General features: G+C 58.1%; 1 protein-coding gene across 1 annotated transcript; it reads right to left on the bottom strand.

Annotated features, from left to right (window-relative positions):
- Window positions 1–4,264: 4,264 nt before the first annotated feature.
- Window positions 4,265–16,032, bottom strand: Plvap (plasmalemma vesicle associated protein). Its single transcript, XM_046437176.2, has 6 exons — window positions 15,597–16,032; window positions 11,363–11,459; window positions 10,566–11,284; window positions 9,544–9,607; window positions 9,303–9,384; window positions 4,265–4,988 (listed from the first exon to the last, which is right to left on the bottom strand). Exons 1-6 carry the CDS (start codon window positions 15,963–15,965, stop codon window positions 4,982–4,984), a joined length of 1,338 nt encoding a protein of 445 aa, XP_046293132.1. The 5' UTR covers window positions 15,966–16,032; the 3' UTR covers window positions 4,265–4,981.
- Between the last annotated feature and the right edge of the window lie 39 nt (window positions 16,033–16,071).

The raw sequence follows: 16,071 nt of genomic DNA, 5'->3' as shown, positions 1-16,071 counted from the left end.
CATGTTGTCATTCCTGTTTCAGCATAAATTTTGAAATTTTGCCTTTTCTTTTTTTGGTACTGGGCATTGAACTTGGGGGCACTCAACCACTGAGCCACATCTCCAGCCATATTTTGCATTTTATTAAGAAACAGGGTCTCACTGAGTTGCTTAGCGCCTCACTTTTCCTGAGGCCGGCTTGGAACCCTCCATCCTCCTGCCTCAGCCTCCCAAGCCACTGGGATTACAGGTGTGCACCTCCGGGCCCGGCTTGAAATTTTGCCTCTTGTATCCTAAAAGTGATTTGCAAAACTTAGGGTCCCTTCTCTTTCCCCAGGCTTAATCTTTGTTCCTTCATTCATTCACTCAGAGGGGCCCTGCGCGGCATGGTGATGATCCCAGCAACTCAGGAGGCTGAGGCAGGAGGGTCACAGGTACAAGGCCAGCCTGGGCAACTTGGCCAGACCCTGTCTCAAAAAAAAAAACAAGAAGGAGGTGAGCATGGTGGCGCACACCTGTACTCCTAGCAGCTTGGAGGCTGAAGCAGGAGGATCGTGAGTTCAAAGCCAGCCTCAGCGAAAGGAAGGTGCTAAGCAACTCAGTGAGACCCTGTCTCTAAATAAAATACAAAATAGGGCCGGGGATGTGGCTCAGTGGGCACGTGCCCCTGGGTTCAATCCCCAGTACCCCCCCCCCCAAAAAAAAACCCCAAAAAAACAAATGAAAAGGGCTGGGATATAGCTCAGTGATAAAGTGTCCCTGGGTCCAGTCCCCAGTACTGGGAGCTGGGTGGGGGTAGGATTCACTGACTTGATGAATATTTAGAAGCCAGAATTGTGTGCAGAATTGTATGCATCTTTTTTTTTTTTTTAGCTGTAGATGGACACAATACCTTTATTTTATTTATTTATTTTTATGTGGCACTAAGGATCAAACCCAGTGCCTTGCACAAGTGAGGTAAGCACTCTATCACTGAGTCACAACCCACCCTGTGCACATCTTTTTAAAACAGTGTCTTTGCAGGACTGTGGATGGAACCCAGGGCCTTACCTGAGCTAGGCAAGTGCCCAGCACTGAGCTCCACCCCCAGCTCCAACACATTTTATATGTACAGCAGCATAATGCAAGGGGGACTTTGTCCCAGTGTGAGGAAACTGAGGCTTGGGGAAATAGTGGCTTGCCAGATGTCCCCCCGCCTTGGATTTGAACACAGGTCTGTTGGGCGCCAAGTTTGAATTTGCCAGTGGCTCTCTATTCAGCAGACGGCACGTCGGGTGCCTGGATCCTGTCCTCATTAGAGGTCAGACACAGCTCATTCCTGTGAGGTCTAATAGCTTCTGTGTGACCCTGTCTCAGAGACCTGACCTGGTCAGGGACCTGAGGGGGAGCTGCTCCTCAGAGGGGTGGAAGAGGTTGGGGAGAGGGCAGCGCATGTGTAAAGGCCCTGGGGCGGGAGCATAGTGGCGTGTTCAAGGAGGGTGAGGTGACAGGGTTTCTGGAGAGGTGGGGACCCAGGAGGAGATGGAGAGGAGGGTGTGGCCTGACAGGTTGGTTGAGACTCTGGGGAGCTGCAGGGAAGGGCGGCCAACCAGCAGGGGGCACCTTCTCCTAGCAGAAGGGCCAGTACTTGTCACCTGGCCTTCTGTCCTGAAGGAGGGCCTCCACCTGGGGGCAGCATACCAATGGCCAACTCCCTTGACGATGGACACTGAGTCTCAGATGAGGTTAGGATCTTTTCCAGAATCAGAAAAAGATTCCCACCTCCAGTGGAGGGAGACGGAAGTCTGCAGTGTTAGGGGTCATCCAGGGGCAGAGAGGGCAAGGCAGAGATCTTTAGGAGACTCACAGAATCCCCACCCACCCAGCAGAGAAGGGACCCTGTCCCCCTGTTTCTTCACAGACTTTATTGCAGCATTACTATTTGTTAGTTGATTTGCTTGTACCAAGAATTGGGAAGGCTGAGGCAGGAGGGTCACAAGTTCAAGGCCAGCCTCAGCAACTTATCAAGATCCTGTCTCAAAAGGGCTTGGGATGTGGCTCAGTGGTAAAGCGTCCCTGGGTTCAATCCCCCAGTACAAAAAAACAAAACAAAACGAACCTTCTGATGGTGAAGTAAATCATTAAAAAAAAAAAAAAAAGAGTTGGGTGACCCCTGGAGGGAAAGGGTAATATGGGCTGAATCCGTGGGTATTACTGTTGTGCCCATTTTTCAGATAAATAAACTGAGGCCCAGAGAAGAAAAGCAGTAATGAGGGTCCCGGGGCCAGGGGTGGGGCTCAGTGGTAGAGCTTGCCAAGTGCCCACGAGGCCCTGCTCCCGTCCCCAGCACTGCAAAATATGACAGCATGGGTCCAGGGGGGGAGGGCCCAGAGGGCTTCCAGGAGGGGTGTGCAGTGCCAGGCTCTGCGGGGATGGAGACTGTCTCTGGGCAGGACGCCTGGCCCCACCCACCACCCCTCATCCCACGCAGGGGCCCTGGCACACAGCTGGACTGAGGTCCTTGGCTACAGTCCCTTTTTTCCAAGAAGGGTGAGGTGGCTTGTGGGAAGCAGCGGGGGGTTATTTATAGAGGTTGTAGGAAATCCCCAAAGAGTCAGTGCCTCACCCAGAGGCTGGACCTCAGGGTCAGGGACCTGCCAATTGCCCCCTGCTGGGTTTTCAGTCCCCTTCCGCCCCTGGACCAGCCATGGCCAGGGACACTCCATTCAGGAGAAAAGTTGGAGAGGAGGAGCAATGAGGATGGGGTGCCCAAGAGGGAGCAGGGCTGTCTGCGGGCATTAACAGGGCTGCCTGGAGGAGGAGGTCTCTAATGCTGGGCCGCATGGGAAGAAGCAGTAAGGGGAAAGCCACTCTGGTCTGAGGACACTGCCTGCATTAGAGCTTGGTGAGTCTTCAGCCAGAGAATCAAACATCCAGGAGCCCCGGAAACAAAGGTGGCACCGTGTCTGGGGGTGGGCGTGGCACAGAAGGGCTGAGGAGCCAGACTTTGTGCAAGGGTAATGGGGAGCCATGTGAGGTGTGCGAGCAGGAGAGGGACTTGGTCAGATTCCATGATAGAAGGACCCCTCTGGACCAGGAAAGCAGAGGTTAAGGTTTGGGCTTGCAGGAGCCCAAGCAGGGCAGGGTCCTGGGCCAGAGACGGGCCTGCGTGCCTGGATGATTTAGGATTGTCATTTTCATTTATTTGTTTGCTTTTGAGGCAGAGCCTCATTGTGGGCCCAGGCTGGCCCTGAAATTCTGGGTCCAAGTACTCCTCTTGGATGACGGGCAAGTGCCCTTGTGCCTAGCTTGAGAATCATGATTATGCCCATTTATTGATGAGAAAAATGGAGGCTGATAACTGAACTGAGTTGGAACTTGGGATGTGGGACTCCCAGAGCTCCAGGCTGAGCAGCCCGCTCAGGGCAGGGACGTCCCGTTTCCTTGGGGCTCCAGACAGCCTGGCCCTGCTGACCCCCGCCCTGCCCTGGCCCAGCCCCAGCCGAGTGTTTCCTGCAGCGACGCTCTCGCCTGCGCTTCCGTATCCCGGAAATATCAGTCCTTTGTCCCTCCAGACCAGGCTGCCCCAGCACGAGCACAGCGCTGCCAGCCCTGGCTCCGTCTCGTCCCCTCTGCAGGATCCCAGGGGGGTGGAGGACAAACCCAGAATCCCAACTGCAGTCTCAGCCCGTCTCCCCTGGGTGGCCGCGCAGTGTCCCCTGGCGTTTTTTCTTCTTAGGACTCAGGGCTCAGGAAGGGGGAGCGCGCCTTCTCCTCTCCACCTGCCCCGGCGTTGGTGGCTTTTGATGTCCTTTCCTCCCACACCCGGGTACAGCCTCGCTCTCCTCTGTTCCCTCAACTTACCTTCCTCCATGCCACCTGGCTGGGCGAGATCAAGTGCGCCCAGATTGGTGGCTGGTGGGGTCTGGGCGTTAAAGACAAAACCAATAAGAACAAATGGCCAGGGACTTTTGTGACATTGCTCCTGCACTCATTCTGCGAGGAGCATTCCTGCAACGAGTGCGCTGCTTGTGGCGCTTCAGAGACCGCGACACCGAGCTCCCTGCCACCCAGGAAGGCAAAGCTGAGAAGCCCGTTAGACACTAAACGTCCCAGCGGTGCCCGGTGCCGTCCCAGGGCAGGCTCTGTGGCCGTGTCAAGAGGCCTGTGTTGTGTCCCTGGTGCTGGTCCCAGACAGCGGGGTCCTCAGTCCGGGGGACACGGGGGAGGGGCTCCCCCGCTCTCCTCTCTCCTGTTCCTCCCTGTGGCCCTGGTGCCTTCAAAGCAGGAGTCAGGACCCTGAGTCTTTGAAGGGATTTGCTAATATTTATTAGGTGCCACTAGTGTCATAACAGGCCACAGGCAGGGAGGGGTGGGAGGGAAGGGGACGCTCTCCGCACTGGACCCTCACCCCTGGACCAGGCTCTCCCTCACAAGGGGAGCCTGGAAACTCTCCAGGAGGTGCGCCTGGAAACTCTCAAGGGAGCCTGGAAACTCTCAAAGGGTTGGAGGTGAATGGCTTCCTGTTCTCACCTCCTGGTCCAGGCGCTGGGAGATAAGGAAGTTGGAGGAGGGGATGGTGGGACACAGGGCTGTGCAGAACGCAGGGTGACACTGTGGTGCCTTGGTCCCTGGGGTAGGGCAGAAAGTGAGTATAAAGTGAGTGTTACGTGGGTGCTGCATAGGTGTGTGGCATTGTCACTGTGTGCAGTGATCGCTCTCTGTGACACCCTCCATGTGTCTGTGTGACATTGCTGCATCTGTGTATGATGTTGTCATAGACTTTCAGGGGAACATTGTCCCTGGCTTTGTGACATCGTGGCTGCAGCTGTGGGCGACCTCATCACCGTGTCTAGGGGTGAGGGGTTGTGGGGTGCGGTGTGGGGCTGGGAGAGGCTATTGGAGCATGTGAGGGGGGCCTCCTGGCTGCTGGCCTGGGCCCTGGATGCGAGTGTCCTTCTGCGCTGTCGGCAGGCGGGCGGGCAAGCTGGGCGCCCGCCCCTCACTCTTCGGGCCACCGTCCTCAGCCACTAAGGCGGGAGAGGGAGGAAACGCAGTAGTCAGACTTGGAACGTCCCTGCCCTGGAGGCTGGTCCTCAGGGAGGACAGGAGGTCCGGAGACCCGGCCCTGCCTCCCTCCACCCAGGCCCCTACTCTCAAGACCCCAACCCCTTCAGGTCCAGCCTCCCTGTTAGTTAGGTCCAACTTGCTGAGCCCCGCAGGATGGTGAGACTGAAGCGCATCCCTCCGTCACACAGATGTAGAAACTCGGGTTCCCAGGCCGCCTCGTGAGCACCAAGCTCAGCTGCCACCTGCCTGTTCCCGGTGTTCTCCATTCAGGGGATGCGGAGGTCTGAGCAGAGCCCCTGCCAACCCGCTGCTCCGGCCCCTGACGCAGGGCCTGGTCTCCCTCTAATGCAACAGAATGGCCCCAGGGCCTGACCCTACCCACTGCAGGAGAGTGTCTAGTATGCCTGCCCCTGTTCCCACACCAGCCATGGCTCCCCAGTGCGCCAGGACAGAGGCCAAGCCAGAGGCCTGACATTCAAGGTTCTCACCTCTGCCTCTGCCAGGCCTCCCCTGTGGGGACTTCAACCCTGCAAAAGTCCCAACAATTCCTAGAGCCTTCCACCGCTTCCGCCCCGTGCCTTCCCCCCACTGCCTGCTCGGGCTACCTCGAGCCACCGAGCTGTCTGGAATGCCCTTCCCCCTCCGGGGCTGGCAGAGGCTGTCCTGCGGGGTCAGGGGCTGGCGCAGGCTGTTTCCTGGTGGGGGAGGAGGGGGCTGCAGCCAAGTCCTGCTTCCGCTGCCCCCTCCCTTCCTTCCCCGTTCTTCCCTGGGGGCGCCGTGGCCTCACGTTCCTTGGCTGGCTCCGTCCCGGCTCCAGCTCTGTCTCAGCCAGGGTTCACCCGGCTCCCGCCGCCTGCGCACCAGCCCTCGCCCTCGCCCACTCCTGTGCTAGCTGTGGGCGGGGCCGCCGGGCACAGGGGCCATGCTGCTTTGCCGGACTGCACAGCCACCTCTGCTGTGGTCCAGGCTCCATGGCTTGTCCCACAAAGTGACCAGAAGGAAGCTATGAATGACTGAGTTGGTCAAGTCCTGGTTCTGCTCACGGCCCTCTTGGGGACCTCAGCTACAAGCTGCTCCTCGTCTCCCTGTCACTTGCCCCCTCAGCCCCACCTGCTCCTCCCCCTTCCATCACTCTTCCAGCCACTCTGGCTTCCATGTGCCTCGGGGCCTTTGCACAGGCTGTGCCCCTGCCTGGAGCATCCCTTCCTAGCACCTCCTCAGGGACCCTCCCTCACCTCCTTTAGGTCTTTGGTCAGATGTCACCTCAGGGAAGACTGTCCTGGTCCCCATGGGAAATCCCAGCCTCTTCACACTGCCTTAACTCTTACCTTCTTGCCCATCACCCAGGGCCCTCTAAGGACACATGCATCGGTTTTTCCACCATCTCCCCACTGGACTAAAAGTCCCACAGGACGAGGGGGGGGTTGTGCCTAATTTTCTGCTGCGTCCCTGACACCTGCAACCACACCCAGTGCCAGCAGCTGCCTGGGTTAGATGACAAACAGAGCCTCACAGTGTGGTCAGCAGCACGAGGTTGTGCAGGCTCAGAGCCAGGCTGGGGGTGGGGGCAACAACAGCCTAAGCCACATCCAGCCCCCGGGGCTTGTGGGACTTTTTCTTTTTCTCTTATTTTGTGGTGTGGGGATGGAACCCAGGGCCGTGAACATGCCAGACAAGTGCTCTGCCACCGAGGTACACCCCAGTCCTTGGTACCTTATCTTGAGACAGGGTCTCACTAAGTGCCAAAGCTGGCCTTGAACTTTCGATCCCTGCCTTAGCCTCCTGAGTCACTGGGATTTCAGGAGTGTGGCTAGCAATGGTGATTCTTCAAAACATGTAAATAACCATCTCCAGATAACGCCCAGTTTCACCAAGTGCAGCTGGTTCACTTGTCTTCAATAAAAGATGACTTTAAAATGTCCAGGAAAAGCAAGGTCAGGGCTGGAAGTGTAGCCCAGTTGCAGACTGCTCATCTAGAACTACTGTGAGGCCTGGGGTTCAATCCCTGGGACCCAAAAACCCCCAATCCCAGGCCTTGTGCTCAAGCCTAGCTGGTGCGGGACCCTGGACCCTGGGTCTGCCTTTGATGTGAATGTGGCTGGTGGCCGGTGAAAGCCCGTTAATTACAGCAGGGACTCTCTCGAGGCTCAGAAGGAATCAAAGTGGAAGAGGAGACAGTTGTCCCCGTGCCCAGGTTCATGCTGGGCCTCAGACCTGGTCTCTGACTAGGTGCATCCAAAGGTTGGATGTTCAAGTTCAAGAACAACCTGGCAACTCAGCTGTCTCAATCATCGTCATCATCATCTTCTTCATCCTTTCAAAGGCTGGGGATTAGAGCCAGAAATAATGGTGCACACCTGTAATCCCAGCAGCTTAGCAAGACCCTGTCTCAAAACATCAAAAGGGCTGAGGACGGAGCTCAGTGGGAGACCACCCTGGGTTCAACCCTCAGTACCACAGGCTGGGGAAGTGGCTCAGTGGTAAGTGCTTGCCTAGTGTGTGAGGCCCTGAGTTCAATCCCCAACACTGCCTAATAATAATAATAATAATAATAATTTTTCTTTTTAAGAAAGAAAAAGAGGGCTGGGGTTGTGGCTCAGCCGCAGAGCGCTCGCCTAGCACATGGGAGGCCCTGGGTTCCATCCTCAGCACCACATAAAAATGAATAAAGGAAAGGTATTGTGCCCAACTACAACTAAAAAGTAATTTTTAAAAAAGAAAGAAACAGAAAAGTCAAGCTGGGTGCCCAGGTGGGGTGCCCAGGCCAGAGGATCCCTTGAGCCAGGGGTTCAAGACCAGCCGGGGCAGCGAGGCAAGACCCCATTTCAAAAACAAAGAAACAAAACAGACATTGAGACTCTGAGGCCATGACTCATCGGCTGTGAGTGGCTGACTCTGGAACGCGGTGGGGCCTGTCCCACCCTCGCAGCCCCTCTCTCAGGGGAAGGCTTGCGGTCAGAGGCCCTTCCTGCTACCCTGAAGGGGCCCGGGCTTAAGTGCTCATTGTTTTCTTGGCAGGGGGACGGCAGGCATTTGGGGTAAACAATGTCGAGAGCTTCCCCGGTTCTCAGCTGAGGCCGGACAGTCCTGGGCTGGGAGCCCGGTCCTGTGCGTGACCCCAGCTGGGCCTCAGTCCCCTCCTCTGAGAAATGGGGATAATAATAGAATCTCTTTCCTTGCCACAAGGGCTCTGGGCCAAGATGAAGAGAGGGAAATTCTGTTGCTTCCCTCCCCGAGGCTGCTGGGCGCCGAGGTTTCGCCCAGGCCAGGCCGAGCAGGGTGCAGGGGGTGAGCATCCTGTCTGCGGCGTATGTAAGGAGAGGCTGGGAGAGGGGGTGCCGGGGAGCTCTGGAGAGCCCCTGGACCTGCCTGGCTGTACTGCGCACCGGGAGGCCATCGGGGATCAGGGCTGGGCCCACCCTGGGCTCCAGGCCCTCCCTGGGCCTCAGGTCCTAGGAGGCACGTGGGCACGCCCCTCCCTGCTCCCTGGCCTGGCACTGATGTGGCCCTGAGCCGCGGTAGCTGGGACCCTGGCGGGAGCACAGGGTGTTCTGGGGCCGTGGCCTGAGTCACCTTCCCTGTGACGCACGCACAGGGTCAGCCAGCGGATGACTGGGCCCACAGCAAGGTGAAGAGGGCACGGGCACTGGGCCGCGACTCGCGCGTGTGCCGGATGCCCTGGATGTGCCCGCTAAGGCCCCGGGACCCTGGCTCTGGCCTCGTGTGGACAGCACTTCACAGTTAGCATGGCGTTTCCACTCCTGTTTTTGTGGAGACAGAAAGTGAGGCTCAGCGCTCACTCTCCCTTGCTCCCTCTGTCCCCGTTACCTGCCCTGTCCCTGCACCTCTGTGGTGGCCGGTCCTGCTCCCTTCTCTCCCCAAGGCGGGCTCCTCCCCCTCCCCTCAGGTCAAAGCCCCTCCTCTGGGGCCCGGCTGCCAGCTTCCCAGCAGTGTCACCCAGGGCCCTTTCTGTGCCTCACTTTCCCCACCTAAAAAGGGGCACAGAGTAGCTCCTTCGCCAATGATGGTGATGGGTTAATTGTGGCAGGTGCTAAGAACTGTACAGAGCTCACATCAGGTGCCTAATGATTGCAGCCCGTTGGCTTGTCTGATCATGGCTGGTTCATAGTTGGTGTTGCCCACGACTCAGGGACTGTCGTAAATGAGACAGAACTGGGGGTGCCTGGGTTACTGCAGGGTCCCTCAGGTCCAGCCCAGGACCTGGTATACAGTAGGTGCTCACTCAGCCTCCCTCAGCCTGCCCAGCACCTTACCTGGACAGGACTGCAGGGTTGCCTGCAGGGGACCGCTGGGATTCCAGGATCCTTTTCTTGAACTCCTCTAGGCTCGCTGGGTCTGTGGAGAGAGGGAGGAGCAGGCTTGGCCTAGGGTCCTGGCAGCCCCCCGCCCTGGACTAGGGGTGGGCTAGCAGTCTGGAGAGCAGGGCCTCGCGTGGGGTGCGAGGTGGAAGGGACCCCCCCTTCCCATTTACTGGCCCTTCCCTCTGTCACTCACCGATGGGCTGGGGCTGGGGCTGGGGGACAGGGCCCACCGGTCTTGGAAGGGGGATCGACTGTGACTGTGGAAAGAAGGGGAGGGAGGTTACCGACCTGGGTCTCCTGACCTTGGGCCCCGGGGACGCGCTTTTCCCTCTATGACCTTGGAGACCTGGGCCTCTGAGGTCCTTCCAGGGCAGGGCAGGGACCTCCGTGTAGTGGACACAGCAGTAACAGACGTGCAGTCCCCTGACCCACCAGGCCCTCAAATCGCCTGGGAATCCAGGGCCCAGCCTTCCTTGGCCACAGCTGGGGACCCCCTTCTACAGAGCTGGGTGGCCTGGGCCCCTCAGCCTGGGCACCAGGTGTGACCCCAGCTGAGCGCAGCCACCTGGCCTGGCCCTCCAGACAAAGGTGACCTGCTCTGGCAACCAGCCGGACCCCGGTCCTAAAAGCCATTCCTCCGGCAACCCCAGAGTCCTATGGTCCAGCCAGTTCTGAGCTCGGCCACCTCAGAGCCCACGGTGCATCTTTAGCTGGAGCCCCATCCTGACAGGCCCTGGGCTCTGTGAAAAGCCAGCCCCCAGCCCATTCCCCAGTCCCCCCTCTAACCCTAACCCTGGCCCTAACGCTGGCCAGTGACCCTGAACCCCGCCTGCCCCCCACACTTAGCCCTCTCTCAACACCTTTCCTAATTCCAGACTCTGCCCGGGTCCTAATGGCCATGAACCCCTCCATTCGCCCAGAGCCGCAGCGGCCGTCTGCAGGTCCCTGAGCTCAATTCCACATCCACCTCAGGGCTTCACCCCAACCCCGGCCCAAGGCAACCGAAATTCCAGGTTCCTCCCTCGCCCAGGCCCAGGCCCAGCGGCCACCCCGCCTCCAGCCTCAGCACTCATCTGCCACCCCTTGGTCATGCCCGTCCCCACCCACCCAACCCAGACAGGACAGCCAGCTTCACCCCCAGCTCCAAATTCAAGTTCAGTGTCGCCACCAGCTTGAGCTCCAGACCCAACTCCCAGGCGGCCCCCAGGGGCCCACCTTGGCCTTGAGGCAGGTGTCCAGGGCCGAGATTCTGACGTCCACCTGCATCTTCAGCTGCTCCACCTCTTGCTTCTTCTCCGCCAGCTCCTTGGCCAGGTTGTCCCTCTCCCTCTGCAGCACCGCCTTCTCCCCCAGGGCCAGCTGCACCTGCTGGGTGCATCCGGCTTGGAGCTTGGCCTCGCGGGCCCGCGCCTCCTTCTCCGCCTGCTCCTTGGCCTCCCGACTGGCTCGCAGGCTCTGCTCGGCCTCCAGCTTCTGGCGCTGGAGGTCCGAGTTCTCGCGGGCCACGCGCTCGATGCCGGCCCGCAGGCTCCGGGCCAGCTCCTCCACCTTGGCGCTCATGATGATGGGCATCTGGTCGCAGGCTCTCCGGATGGAGACCACGTCGGGATGTGAGATCATGGGGTAGCCCATGTTGTAGCTCAAGGTCTCCAGGCTGCGCGAGACGATGGAGTCCTTCCACAGGTTGCGCAGGTCCGTCTCGAACTTGTCCTTGTCCAGCGGGAGGCAGAGGGCCTGCACCTTCTGCAGCCGGTCCTGGGCCAGCTGCCGCTCCTGCTGCTGCTGCTCGCGCACCTGGCTGCAGGCCGCCAGCTGCTCCTCCGCCATTCGCTTGCTGGCCACCAGGCCGTCCTTGTCCTGGGCACACACCACCTTCTCCTTGGCCAGCTCCATCTCCAGCGCCTTGGCCTTCTGGTCCCACACGTAGAGCAAGGCTGAGGGGGCGGCAGAGGGGACCCGGTCAGCTCGGGAGCTGCCCAAGCCGAGGAGCCCCCGGCCCAGCCCCGGCTCACCGTTGCAGGACTTGTTGGCCTGTTTCAGCTGCTCCTGGCACTCCTGCTCGCTCAGGATGATGGCGGCCATGTATTTCAGGTTGTTGAAGTAGATGGCCTGCGGCGAGTGGGGGACAGAGGACAGAGCTCAGCACCCACCCAGGCTGCCCAGGCCCAGATGGGCCCCCAGGCGGCCTGGGTGAGCCATGTTCTCAAGGGCTCAGCTCCATTACAGGGCGCCTTAGTCTGATAACAAAATTCTATAGGGGTGCGGCACTCAGGAGTGGAGCACGCAGCTTGCTCAAGGCCCTGGGTTCCAATCCCAGCACCGGGGGAAAAAAACCAGAGGTTTTGACAGTCAGGTGCAGCAGCGCAGGCCTGTCATCCCAGCAGCTCCGGGGGCTGAGGCAGGAGGATCGTGAGTTCAAAGCCAGCCTCAGCAACTCAGCGAGACCCTGTCTCTAAATAAAACACAAAAATGGAGCTGGGGATGTGGCTCAGTGGTTAAGCACCTGTGGGTTCAATCCCTGGCACCAAAAGCAAACAAATAAAAGAAGAAATAAAAATAGTTTTTGTAACTCACACTGGTCAACCACAAAAGGGAACGAGGTGGGGAGGGGACTAGGGAAGGGCTGCCTACAGGTCACGAAAATGACTAGAGGGTAAGTCCTAGTGATCCATAGCCCAGTCTGTCACTAGCCTCAACCATCGTCCATTGTCTATTTCACAATAGCTGGAAGAGAGGATTTTGGACGTTCCCAGCAGAAAGAAGTAGCAGACCCTGCAGGTGAGGGAGATGCCGATCACCCCGATTTGATCATCGCCCAGGGCTTACGTTCCCCGCGACGAGTACGGTCATGAAGGGTCAATTAAAGTTGTCAAAGGGAAAAAAGGAACCAGGTTCTGATACATGCCAATACCAGGATGCATTTAAACAGCTTTTACACGTCAGTAATGAAGCAAACCCAATTAGCAAGTGGGCCAAGGACCTGGATGGACATTTCTCCCAAGAAGATACACAGACGGTCATCTTTCCAGCGCAGGGAAAGACGTGCAATGCAACCCGTTGTTAGGGCCTCAGTGAAGATCGGCAGACTGGGGCGCAACTGTCCTCCCAGCAACCCAGGAGGCCGAGGCAGGAGGATAGTGAGTTCAAGGCCAGCCTCGGGGACTAAGTAAGACCCTGTCTCAAAATAAAAAAGAAAAAGGACTGGGGCAGGTCCTGCTTCCCAGACACACCCAAGACACAAATGGCGCCTGAGCCTCGCTCCTCAGGGCTGCCCATGGGGTGGGCACTCCCTGACTGACGCACACCCTGGGTGACAGCTGCCTTTCTCCGGCAGTGACTGAGGCGCGACCCACAGTTGCGTTTATAGAGAATTCAAGAAATGCCAACACATCGAAGACGATGTTCCAGGAGAGAGATGGATGTGTTAATGGTCCTGACTTGGTCACTACCCATTGCTTATCCATAGGGAGCTCACAGATAGGTTCGTAGTCCATAAATCAGCACAAATTCTATGCCAGTTAAAATTAAAGGAAGAAAGGAACTTTAAGAAAAATCACATTTCCTAGCACCACAGGACGGGGTGTCGGGGACCAAGATTCATACTCACTAGGACAGGACGTGGGGTGGGTGGGGAAGGGGGGCTCCTCCCCAGCACCAGCGACCCCCTCCCAGAGAGGCAGAGGGCAGGGTACAACGCGAGGGGACCCTTGCAGGATACCCTGAAGGGTTCCAGGTAAGAAGCTTTGTCAACTCAAAGGAAAAAACACAAAAAATGGAAACACGTTATCTTCACATTTTAAGGTCTTAAAAATCTGAAATCGGGGCCAGGGGTGTAACTGAGCGACAGGGCGATAGGACATGTGGGGAGCTTGTGTAGGGTGCTGGGTTCAATCCCCAGCAACAATAAATAAATAAACAAGAGAAGAATAAAACAATCCAGCCTCAGGGGCCTCGCGGTTTTGACGGGGCAGTCTGGGTTCCGGGATGCCTAGAGTGGCTGATCCTGCACCCGATGGTCGTGGTGTCCTGGAAAATCGAGATGGGCCAATGCCTAGGAATCGCAAAGTCAGAGGGGGCCCAGCTCAGGCCTGGGGGCGGGTCCCTGCGTATTCTGGGTGCCTTAAGGGCAGCCTACTTCATTCTGGGAGTCTGAGGGAGACACACCCTGCTCTAGGAGTCTGCGGTGGGGGGCAGTGCCCTGCCCTGAGACTCTGTGGGGGACACAGTCCCACCTTGGGGTTCTAGGGAAGCTGGGAGTGGCTCCATCCTTGGAGTCTGGGGGGCAACCACTCTAGGGGCCTGAGGGGGTTTGGAGGGGGGGACCTACCCCGTCCTGAGGGATTGTGGGAGGCACTGCCCCATTCTGGGGCTCTGAGGGGCAGGTGCAGCTCATCCTGGGAGCCTGAGGGAAGAGGCAGGGCCCTGGGGGCCTGTCTCTCTGGAACTCAAGGTGGACAGTGCATCTGTTCCCTGGCAGCCCTGAACCCTTGACTTAAGATCCTTGAGGTGCCCGTGGTGTGGCAGCCCGTCACAGCTTCAGATAGCTGGCTAAAGACCACTCAGAGCACGGGATCTTCCTCGATAATACCATGTGTGAACAGGGCTGCATTGGGAGGCCTTTCTTTCTCCCTACCCAGCCCCCGCCAGACAGGATGCTTCCTGTGAAGGACACGGGGGTTGTCCCAAGCCAGCCTTCCCTCACCCAGTGCCCGGCATGTAGCAGGGGTCTCAGGACACCCCCATGCCACCTCCCTTCAGTGTTTTGGGCTGAGCAGGACCCCCTGGAGGATGCAGCTGTGAGAGAGAGAGCCGTGGTGACCGGTGATGGTGACCTCTGAAAGAGTCCATCATGGGCTGGAGATGTGAGGGAGCGAGAGTCCCCACGGGCCCCCCACCGTGTGGCTGCCCCTTGCGGAAATCTGCCTCTTCTCAGGCCTCTGTTTCCCACCCCCAAAAGGCTTTGAGACTCCCCCCCCTCACCTGTTTGAAGCAGACACCAGCAGAAGGCAGAGAGGGGCCATGTACACACGCCATCGCTGCCTTTGTCTTTTGCAGTGTGTGGGGGGAACCAGGCCCCAGGGGTCCTGGGCAAGCGCCCACCACTCTGCAACCCAGCTTCCGCGTGTCATTGTGCAGGAAGACCCTGAGCTCTGAAGCCAGCTACCTGCAGCTGTGACGAGCCCCTACATCATGGCACCTCATGGATCTTAAGTCAAGGGCTCAGGGCTGCCAGGGTGGAGGAAGCACCGTCCAACTTGCATTCCAGAGAGACAGTGCCAGGGTCTGAATGCAGCCATGTTGAGGAGTGGGACCTCTGGGAGGGGACTGGGCCACCAGGCTGTGCCCCCTGGGTGGATGGATGTACTCAGGGGCGAGTGGATCAGTGGCTATCGGGAGTGGCCTGGCTACGGCAGCCGCTCGCTCCAACACACTTGCCCTGGGACGCCCTGCGCCATCCGTGGTGCAGCAAGAGGCCCTCGGCAGACACCAGGTGTCTTGATCTTGGACTTCTTGTCCTCCAGGACCAGAAGCTAAACAAACCTGTTGTGTGTGTGTCTGTGTGTGTGTGTGTGTGCGCGCGCGTTGCTGGGGATGGAACCCGGGGCCTCCTGCATGCTGGGCAAGCGCTAACTATTGAGATGCACTCCCAGCCTTTTAAAAACTTTATTTTTGAAATAGGGTCTCATTAAGTTGCCTAGGCTGCCCCAGAAACTACAGTCCTTTTTTTTTTTCTTTTTCCCGGTACTGGGAATAGAACCCAGGCATGCTTAACCACTGGCCCCATCACCAGACCTTTTTATTTAGAGACAGGGTCTCGCTGAGTTGCTTAGTGCCTCACCATGGCTGAGGCTGGCTTTGAACTCACAATCCTCCTGCCTCAGCCTCCCAAGTTGCTGGGACTACAGGCATGTGCCACCGTGCCCTGATTTATATATATATATAAAACACACGCTAGGCAAGTGCTCTACCATGAGCCCCCACCCCAGCCTCTAAACATCTATTCTTTATAAATTACTTGGGCTCAGGCATTTTGTTATAGACTGAAACAAGTAACGGATAACTTTTTTAAAGTGGTGAGTGTATCCCAAACATAGAATGGGATATACTTATACTATTTTTTTTTTCATCTGCCTGGACTGCTCACATGGAATTTAGATTTTGTGAGCGTCCCTGTCACACGGCTGAGAAAGGAGGCTCAGAGAGGGAATGGGACTTGCCCGGGGTCCCGAGGCCAGAGTCACCTACCCGCTCACTGTGGCACTGGCGGAAGCTGGCGTTGATGCGTTCCAGCTCGCGGCGGGCGCTGAGCAGCATCTGCATGATGTTGTCCTTGGTGCGCGCCGTGATGTTGAGCTCCTTGGACAGGTTGACCTGGGCGGCCGACAGCCCCACCACCTGGCTGTACAGGACCTCGGTGCGGCGCTCGGTGGCCTGCAGGTTGGACTCGGTGCTCAAGTGCACATTGCCGTAGACCATGAAGAGGACCAGGCCCAGGATGATGAGGAACTGGATGAGCGAGACGAAGAGGAAAAAGTAGCGCAGGTAATACCAGCAGCCCCGGGGGCTGTCCCCCGCCCGGGAGTAGGCCCCGCGGTGCTCCATGGCCAGACCCATGCTCCCGGCCGCCTGCCCGTGCACTGCCCGCTCGCGCCCGCTGCCGCCCCGCGCACAGGGGAGTGTTTATATTACTCCTCTTAATACTTCCTCTGCCTGGCTCCTT

This window comes from Marmota monax, unplaced genomic scaffold, assembly GCF_021218885.2.
Source record: "Marmota monax isolate L192 unplaced genomic scaffold, Marmota_monax_Labrador192_F-V1.1 WCK01_AAM20220418_F8-fsc00021, whole genome shotgun sequence".
Lineage (NCBI taxonomy): Eukaryota > Metazoa > Chordata > Mammalia > Rodentia > Sciuridae > Marmota > Marmota monax.
Note: the sequence above shows the minus strand (reverse complement) of the source record. Positions and strands in the feature narration are given on the sequence as shown.

What these genes read in the sequence shown, in the direction of transcription:
- Plvap (XM_046437176.2), bottom strand. Translation starts at nt 15,965, where the DNA reads ATGGGTCTGGCCATGGAGCACCGCGGGGCCTACTCCCGGGCGGGGGAC. An exon ending in GGCCAACAAGTCCTGCAACG is followed by an intron (nt 11,285 to 11,362) that starts GTGAGCCGGGGC and finishes CCGCCCCCTCAG; the next exon opens with CCTTGCTCTACGTGTGGGAC. An exon ending in ACACCTGCCTCAAGGCCAAG is followed by an intron (nt 9,608 to 10,565) that starts GTGGGCCCCTGG and finishes TTCTTTCCACAG; the next exon opens with TCACAGTCGATCCCCCTTCC.